Genomic DNA, 9,687 nt, shown 5'->3' with positions numbered 1-9,687 from the left:
AAAAAAAAAAAAAAAAAAAAGGGAAGGAGGGCTGGAGAGATGGCTCAGAGATTAAAAGCATTGTCTATTCTTGCACAGGTCCTGGATTTGGTTCCCAGCACACACATGGGAGGCTCACAACCATCTCTAACTCTAGACTCAGGGGACTCAATGCTTCCTCTAACCTCCATGGGTTCCCATAAGCACATGGCACATATAACATATACTCAAGCACAGTCATGTACACAGCAAGTACATTTTTAAAGTAGGAAGAGAAGAGAGGCTTCCTGATCCATGGAGTCATCGGGAGCCCCAGCTCTACGTTTCTGCCATAGCTCTGCCTTCCCCATCATGATGGGCTATTCCTCCTAAACTACAAGCCAAACAATTCCTTCACTTCAATTGTTTCTGCCAAGTATTTTTCCACAACCGTGAAAAAATAACTAACACAGGCTTATCTCTAAGTGTTCCACTGCTGCTGAACTTCGAGGGTTCATTCACCCCATGAGGCCCCTGAGAATGGGGTCAGTCAGTTCAGCCTGGCAAAGCCATGCTACAGAGAAAGAAAGACGTACGTCCTCCACCTCAAGACTGAGAGTAACAGTTTCCCGCCTGAAGGTAGCATAGTCCTAGGGATTTAGAATGATCTCACATCCAACATGGGTCCTCTCTCCAGCCAGACAGAAAAGCTGGTTATCATAAGCCTGGTTGAGAAGCTCATGCTGTTACTGCCCAAGGCTGGAAGCTCACACGCACTGTTAGCCACATGCTATCATTCCATTCTAGATCATAGATAGAGCAGACACTGCAATCACCTGATCCTCTTTTGAATGGCAAGATCTTTCTTCTCGTCATCGGTAGTCTCTGGGCAGAACACAAATTTATAGAGACGGGTCATGATGTGCTTTTCGATCTGATCCATTATCTTCTCCACTTTCTCTGGAGGCACTGGGATACACAAAGGAGTACAGCAGCTCAAGAGAAGGTTTCAAACCAAGACTATATTTTTATAGTATTTTCCATACAGAAAAGAGTTGCTATTAACACACCTAGTAAAGAAACATTAAAAATCCTCTTTAAAAATCCCTAACTCTTTGGGCTGGGGATATGCCCCAGCATGCATGAAGCCCTAGAGACCAGCCCCAGCACTGTATAAAGCAGGCATGGTGGTGCGTGTCTGTCTTCTTAGCACTTGGGCAGTAGAGGTAGGAGGATCAGGAACACAAGGTCTTCCTTGCCTATCATCAAGTTAGAGGCCAGCCTGAGCTATGTGAGACTATCTCAAGAAAAAAAAAAAGCAACCACAAAAGAAATTACAGCTTTCTAACCTACACCGCACAGAATTCCCACCTATCTGCTGAGCTGGCTCACTGGAACCTGACAGGTATAGGCCAGGCCACGTAGGAAGACTTCTGTGGGTCCCGCTCTGTTGCTGCACCGGTAAAACACTTGCAATTCCCAAGTGTTGGCAAATCTCCTTTCTTCTGCAGTTTCCCACAGAGCCACCCTGTTCTCTCTGAAGCATGCATATGGACATCAAGCATATTTGAAATGCATCCTCAAGTATAGTGTCAACAGAAGGCCAGACGACCTCTACAAAGTAAACCCAAAGCTTTAAGTGGGTGAATCTCAATTTTTTCTGCTCCAACTCTCTTAGGTTTTGTTTTGTTTTGTTTGTTTTTTCTGAGAACTCCCTTAGGTTTATGTCATCGTAAACAATGACGCACCAGATGGCAATTCCAAGATGAGGATTCACACAGAAAACTGCCTGAGCATCTCTGATTCTCCCCACTTTACTCACAATATAGGAATTACATTACTCAAAGCACAACCCAATTGCCCAGGTCACACATAAAGAGGCATTCAAGGGCACTGCAAGGTGTAAGACAGAGGTCAAAGTCAGCGAAATACTTTGGCACCTGCCAGGCCAATCAGGAGGTGAGGGCAGTTACCTTGAGCTACAACTGGCTGCCTCACAACAGCTGGCTGACAACATATTACCTTTCCCACGGGTCTGCATTCTTTCAGCCACATTTTGGTAAAAGTCCTGAGTACATTCTGACTGTTCCTCGATGCTTAAATCCTGGAATCAACAGACAATAGATTGGTGAGCAGCTGAAAAGTCTGAGAACGCCAAACCTGAGCAAGTCTCTAAAACCCACTCCTTGCACTAAGCTGACTCTAAAAGAACTTACAAATCAAACGCATTCTGCAAGAAAGAAAAACCTGCTATTGATGATCTTTACACATCACTATGTACATAGAATTAGTGCACACTCAATTTCATTTACATCATTACCCTCATTATTACTATTACTACTACTATTGTTAATTTTTTCATGACAGGGTCTTACTGTGTAGGCTGAACTTCTTTTTAGAATTAAATAGTTGTAACATGTAAGTTTTGGATCCCTTTTGAGTTGATTTTTAAAATATTCATTTTTTTTCACTTTAAAAACGTCATCGATTGCCTTCTAGAATCTCCATATTTGTGGGTATAGTGATACTTCTATACAAGATGCAGGAAACAAACCAAGGCACTTTGGCATATGATCCTAGACTTGTCAATGTGCTATAGCAGGAATATTCAAATTCCTTTCCACTCATTACTTTGAAATACAACATGTATCATATGTCAGCAACCATAGTTTTCCTACTGTGCTTAAGAACATGAGGAAGACTGGAGATATGACCCAGAGGTTAAGAGGATCTGCTGCTCTTACAGATGACCAGCATTAAGTTCTAGCCCCCACATCAGGCGACTGACAACAGCCTGGAGCTACAGCTTCTGAGTCCCCCACACCCTCTGCTGACCTCTGTGGGCACCTGCACACATATACAGATAATGCCATGCAGACAGACAGACAGACAGACAGACAGACAGACAGACAGACAGACAGACACACACACACACACACACACACACACACACACACACACACAGCACTAGAGGTTTAACCTTGTACCTGGCTGGCCCTCCTTTCCTCACCCCTCTGCCTTGCTGCCCAGCACCTGGAGGCACTGTTCTGCATTCTGCTCCCACGATGTTGACTTTTGCAGCTTCTGTGTATAAGTGAGAACACATTGCTTCTAATTTTAGAACCAAGTCCATGCTACTTCCTCCCAACTTCCTTGAGAATTAAAGCTTGTTTTGATGAGTCTCTTCCTTTTAGCTATATCCTTCTGGTTTCTAATAGTAACCAGATAGGTCAAACTACTATTTGGTTTAGAACAGTAAAGAGGGCGTTAGCAATGCAGCTCAGTGGGTACAGTACTGTACACTGTGTGATTAAGTACTTGGAGGGAAGGCAGGAGAATCAGGAGGCCAGTGTAGGCTAAATGAGACCTCGTTTGAAAAATAAATACATATATACGAATGAAATGCTCAGAAAAATCTTTGTAAGGTACAGGAGGGCCCTCATCTTTCTATTTATTCTGGAAGAGTATGAGTGAAGACGAAAACACCTTTCACACTACAATCTCTTAACACCTTTTCCATAAGTGTTAACACAAGGCAATCTGTAAGTTAACACAAAGTAACCAGTAGCAACTGTTTCTATTTTATTCATTTGCTTATTTAATTTTATGTGCATTGATGTTTTGCCTGCCTATCTGTTTGAGGGTATCTATCAGAAGCCCTGGAATGGGAGTTACAGACAGTTGTGAGTAGCTATGTGGGTGCTGGGAAGTGAACTCAGGACCTCTGGAAGAGCAGCAAGTGCTCTTAACCACTGAGCCACCTCTCCAACGAGAGTCCTTTGTTTTTTATTGTTGTTGTTTTGCTTGCTTGTTTGTTTTTTTAACTCGGGGTCTCTCTATTATAGCCCAGTCTATCCTAGAACTCCTTCCCTATGTATACCAGGCTGGACTAGAACTTAAAAAACCACCCTCCTCTGCCTTCCAAGTGCTGAGATTAAAGGTGGGAGCCAACATGGAAGGCAGTGGCAAATCTTAATAGGAAGACTCTCGGGAAACAAAACAAAATGCAATGAAATGACCAAAAGATCCTGTATTGTACTTGACCACTTCCTTAGGAGAATGAGATCACATAGCAGCTGCTCATAGGAAAGATGGTGTGTCTTTGCTACACACATGTATGCACACCACATGCATGCTTGGTGCTCGCAGAAGCAAGAAGGTGTCAGGTCCACCAAGCCAAGGGTGCTGAGAACTGAGCCTGGGTCCCCTCCAGCTCTCCCTATAGAAATCGTGTTTTAAAACCCAAATTAACAGTCTAGAGATGGCTCAGTGATTAAGAGCACTAGCTGTCCTCTACCTAACAGGATAGTCCAGGCCAGCCTCTAACTCACTGCTATCTGCCTCATAAGTGCTGAGATGAAAGCCATACACCACCATACCCAGCATATGATTTTTAGTTTTGAGACAGGCTCTCATTATTTTGTCCAAATCAGTCTCAAATTTGTGGGCACAAGTAATTCTCCCACCTCAGCCTCCCAAGTACTTAAAGTATACACTTACATCAACACGCCCAACCTAATAGCATGTTTTAAACATGTTTCCATGTAAACAAACTTGAAGAAAACAATTCTTCACCAAGCCATGACCTCATTAAATTAGATAACAGGGTTTTGAGATGACTGTCTCTCTTCATGTCCTCTGTGCTTTTTTTCTTCCTTTCTTTTTGAGATAAGGTCTCACTATGTAACTCTGGCTGGTCTCCAACTCACAGAGAGGTATTCTACTTGCTTCTGTCTTCTGAGAGTACAGACTAAAGGCATGTGCCACAATGCCCAGCTTTCACCATACTTTAAAATTACTCTTGAAGGGCTAGAGTGATGAGTCAGAAGTTAAGAGCATTTGCTGCTCTTCCAGAGGACCCAGGTTCAATTCCTAGCACCCACACAGCAGTTGATAGCTGCTTTGAGTTTCAGTTTCAGAGGATCCAATGCCCTCTTCTGACCTCAGTGGGCCATGCAAACACTAGGTACACAGACATGCATGCAGGCAAAATATCTATACACATAAAATAATTAAAATACTCTTAAATTACTCTTCAGACATGAGGCTATGTTCAGAGGTCAAAGGAAAGTGCACTACAGATAGTGCACTACACAGGTGACCACATATACCATTGAACCCAGCCATTATTCTACCTAACTAAAGCTTAAGTTCTTACAGTAAGATTATTTTTTCCTTGTTTTGCTTTTTTTTGTTTGTTTGTTTCTTTTTGTTTTTGATACATGGTTTCTGTGATGTGTGGTTCTGGCTATCCTGGAACGTACTCTAGGCTGGCCTCAAACTCAGAGGTCTGTCTCTGCCTCCCAAGTACTGAGATTAAAGGGTGTGCTACCACACTTGGCTGCCTCTTGTTTTATTTTTAACTGTGTATATAAATGGGTGTGTATGTGGGGTATGGACATGGGTGCAGAGCTAGCAGAGAGGTGGGTGCTGTGAAACTTTTAGATCCTTGGAATGAGTAGAGCCAGCTTACTCTTAATTGATAAGCCATGTCTAGATAACCTTGTATACAATTTTTTTTATCCAAGTAAAAGTTGTAAATTCTAGCTTCTAATTTTCTTATTTTTTTTAAAAAAAAAAAAAATCAGGTGCTGAAGGCTGAACTCAGAACTTTATCCATTAAACCACACACAGCCTCTTCTGTACTTTTTCCTCCCATCTTCCCTCCGCCCCAAGTTGGTTTGAGGGGGGTTGATTTTGTTTTTAAAGATTTGTATATTTTATGTATGTGAGTACAGTGTGGCTGTCTTCAGACACAGCAGAAGAGGGCATCAGGTCCCATTACAGATGGTTGTGAGCCACCATATTGTTGCTGGGAATTGAACTTAGGACCTCTGGAAGAGCAGGCAGTGCTCTTAACCACTGAGCCATTTTCTTTTCTTTTTTTTCTTTTTTTTTGGGGGGTGGGGGTGAGGGGCAGTTCAAGACAGGGTTTCTCTCTATAGCCCTGGCTGTCCTAGAACTCACTCTGTAGACCAGGTTGGCCTGGAACCCAGAAATCTGCCTACCTCTGCCTCCCAAGTGCTGGGATTAAAGGTGTTCGCCACCACTGCCTGGCATGTTTTTTTTGTTTATTTTTTGAGACAGTTTCTCTGTGTATTCCTGCAGTTCTAGAACTCACTCTGTAGACGAGGCTATAGGAACTCAGGAGATCCACCTGTCTGTGCCTGCTGAGGGTTGGGATTAAAGGTGTGGGCCTTTTCCACTGTCTTTTCCAAGTTCTGGGACTGAACCTAGGGCCTGCTGTGTGCTAATGGAGCTGTATTCCTAGACTACCGACTCTGTTTTCCTAATTTCAGAACCTTTTTGTTGGTGGATTTTTAAGACAGGGTCTCACTCTGTAGCTCAGGCTGACAAGGAACTTACTGTGTAGTTCAGGCTGGCTTCAAACTTGATCATCCTGTCCTAGATCTCCCAATACTGGAAGATTACAGCAGTGATTCATGCAAGGATGTTATGTTAATTATGTGCTTGCTCTTCTCATTACAATGGAAACATACCATTCTAAAGTCTATGAAAAGGCTCAATAACACATATTAAATCTGGTAGCTAATCACAGAGACAGACGTGGTGGGACACAGTTACAACCTCAGTGTTCAGAGGATTACAAATCCAAGGTCAGTGTGAACTACAGAGTGAGACCCTGCCTCAAAAGAAAGAGAACCCAGTAGGTGACAATATAATTAAAAAGAAAAGAGATGATTGCTGGAAAGATGGCTCTGCGGTTAAGAATACTTGCTGTATTTGAAGAGGGGGGAGTTCTGTTCCCAGCACCCATGTGGCAGCTCATAACTGCTTATAACTCCTGTGCCAGGGGATTCAATCCTCATAACTCCTGTGCCAGGGGAGTCAATCCTCTCTTCTGGCCTAAAGCAAATACCCACATTTAAAAAAAAAAAAAAAAGTAAATCTTAAAAAAAAAACTGTCCAGGCAGTAGTGGTGCACACCTTTAATCCTAGCACCCGGGAAGAAGAGGCAGGCGGATTTCTGAGTTTGAGGCCAGCCTGGTCTACAGAGTGAGTTCCAGGACAGCCAGGGCTACATAGAGAAACCCTGTCTCAAAGAAAAAAAAAAGAAAAAGAAAAACTGAGTGACTCTCTCGTTAGAGCCCACACACACACATGCCTCTTAGGGTGCTTTCTTCTGGAGTGCTCCCCCCTTCAATCCTTGAGCTTAAAATCTATTTCAAAATATCTTTACTAAACTAACTCTGCTTTTAAAACTGGAGATAAAATAAACAAGCTTCAAAAAAAATGGCAAAAAAAAATAAAAAAACCTTCGTTGGATGGTTAAAGCATTACATAAGACAGTATTGTGGTGGGTCTGAAATATGCAAGTGTTGACATTTTAGCCAGAAGTAATGTTTAGGATTTTTTTTTAAAGCCTAAATACAGATAAAGTGTTTCCTAACAAAGATCAAATAGCTGGGAAAGACATTTAACATAGTTCTGAAAACAATTGTCTAATCTTGGCCCACATACAGAACAGGTTGTTCAACTCTGGCATAAACTAGGACTGGAAACAACAGGAATGATCCACATCAGACAGAAGCAGGAGTATGTTCTAGACCTCAGCGACGTGGGAGAAAAAAATCTGTGCAATGTTAGAGGAACAAAGACCAGTGTGTGTCAATGGCCAGTGGGGCAGTTTCTACAAAGAGGATTTTCTTTTCCTGCTGAGTAGGCAGAAGAGTAATAGCAAGGAAATGTGTGGGGTAAAGGTTTGTAAGCACCTTAAGCTAAGTGCCTTTCCCATCTCCAGGAACTGTTCCCTAAGTTGTATTTAATACATTTATCTGAGTAGTGTCATAAAGGTAGACTATGTGAGTTCAGGCATAAATAGTAAGTTTTATAACTTGGAGTCAAACGCCTAGAGAGGTAGCTCGGTAGATAAAGGCACTTGTTGCCAAGCCTGGTGACTCACGTGTGACCCCTGAGGCCCACATGGAAGAAAGAGAGCAGACAGGAGGTCATCCTCAGACCTCACCCATGCCTATTTATAAGCATATACATAAACACACAATCAATCGATCAATCAATAAATGCAACTTTAAAAATCCATCTGAACTGTATCTGAATGTTGCCCATCATGCTAGACACCAAAGATACACAGGACACATGAACAAGACTGGATGCCTTACCACAAAACAGTTGGTGCTGGTGTAAAAGAAAATTAGCTGCACAGTACTTCTTAACACAGAAGGAATATGAAGCTTATCAGGTCTCTAGTACCAGTCTGAACACACAGCATAGTGTTCCTCTTTGGTTTTTTTCTACTTACTTATTTAATTGAGACAGTGTTGCACTGTGCAGCCCTGGCTAGCCTAGAACTCCCTATGTAGACCACACTAATCTTAAACACACAGAAATCCGCCTGCCTCTGAATCCAAACATTACTAAAGGTGCATGTCACCATGCTAGACTTGCTTCCTTATTTTCACAGACTCACTAAAATGTCAACTAAGTGCTTACAGAATAATGGTAGTTTATGCTTCTCAGAAGAAAACAAACCCAAGTTGATCAGTGTTTCTGCAAAGACAATATAAACACAGTAGTATATATTCTGTACATTCTACAGGATAAATACAACTTTATTAGAGGTTTGCTCTTGACAGTGCAAAAGGAACCTCAAACTTGACTTTTCACACATTCAAGAAGCCTACATCACTCCCCCTTGCCACCTCACTGTCATTATATGCACGGGCGCGCGCGCACGCGCACACACACACACACACACACACACACACACACACACACACAAACCCCTCAGTGGCAGCTTGCTTCAACTCCAAATGTCACTGTTTCTTCACAAACACTTAAAGTAAAAGAGACAGTCTTTCTAACTTGGGGTCACAACACCCCTGAAGAGCAAGAAGGCAAGTCCTGCCTTGGAGCACTGGGTCTTAGAGCATTTGGAAGCACGCCCACCGAAGCTGCATGTTGATGGCAGCTCGCTTCCCTGCCAGAAGGCACTGGTAGAGCTGGCTGCATTTAATATTGTAGAATGTGAAAAGACTTTATTTGTACTTACAAAATAAAGTCTTTCGCAAATAGTTTTATGAGAACTGAAATTACAGATAAGAAATTCTGGACTAAAGACACAGGTGTGATTGAGCATTGTGGCAAATGCCACCTCCAAATGACAGCAGCATCCCAGAGGCTGTGGAGGAGGTGGGGAGTCTCAAGTTGAAGGCCAGTCTCAGCCATATTGTAAGTATGACCTAGACTACACATTGATACCCCACCTCAAAACCCCACAACTACCAGTCATGGTGGTGTGTTTCCATAATCCCAGCACTGTGACAGCTGAGGCAGGAACCAGGGAGCTCAAGACTAGCCTGGGCTACATAGTGAGAGGCATGTGGAAGCCATAGCTCTAGTTCACTTTGAAAAGCCTAGCAAGCTAACCAGACCGGTCACTCTCTAAGTTTGGCTTTTACCATCCTTCATCTACAAAACAAAGGGCCTGAAACTGCAGCCACCAAGGTCCCTTTCAACTTCTATATGCTATTTTTCTCTAAACAAACGCAGAGGAGAATACTAAAACTCTACATTGACAACAGGCATGGTGGCTACACCTTTAGCTTGAGTTCAGGTCAGCATGGTATATAGAGTGAGTTCCAGGCCAGCCAACGCTATGACAACGAGACCCCGCCTTAGCTGAGGAATAAAGGACAGAAGGAAGCTCCAAATACAAAAAAGAAAACAAGCAATAAGGGACGAAGTCTA

The 9,687-nt window shown here is 42.7% G+C and overlaps 1 protein-coding gene across 5 annotated transcripts in view; it reads right to left on the bottom strand.

Annotated features, from left to right (window-relative positions):
- Rabgef1 (RAB guanine nucleotide exchange factor 1) overlaps positions 1-9,687 on the bottom strand; it is a 41,542-nt gene that overhangs the window by 4,520 nt on the left and 27,335 nt on the right. For 4 of the 5 annotated variants that reach the window (XM_031338114.1, XM_031338117.1, XM_031338116.1 and 1 more), the window contains 2 exons: positions 1,981-2,062; positions 795-927 (listed from right to left, as the gene is read on the bottom strand). In XM_031338114.1, the coding sequence (XP_031193974.1) occupies positions 795-927; positions 1,981-2,062 (215 nt within the window). Of the gene's footprint in view, positions 1-794; positions 928-1,980; positions 2,063-2,945; positions 4,845-9,687 lie in introns of those variants that run through there. The other variant, XM_031338118.1, reaches the window with a different exon arrangement.

Source organism: Mastomys coucha, unplaced genomic scaffold (assembly GCF_008632895.1).
Source record: "Mastomys coucha isolate ucsf_1 unplaced genomic scaffold, UCSF_Mcou_1 pScaffold22, whole genome shotgun sequence".
Lineage (NCBI taxonomy): Eukaryota > Metazoa > Chordata > Mammalia > Rodentia > Muridae > Mastomys > Mastomys coucha.
This window is presented reverse-complemented; position numbering and strand designations above follow the sequence as displayed.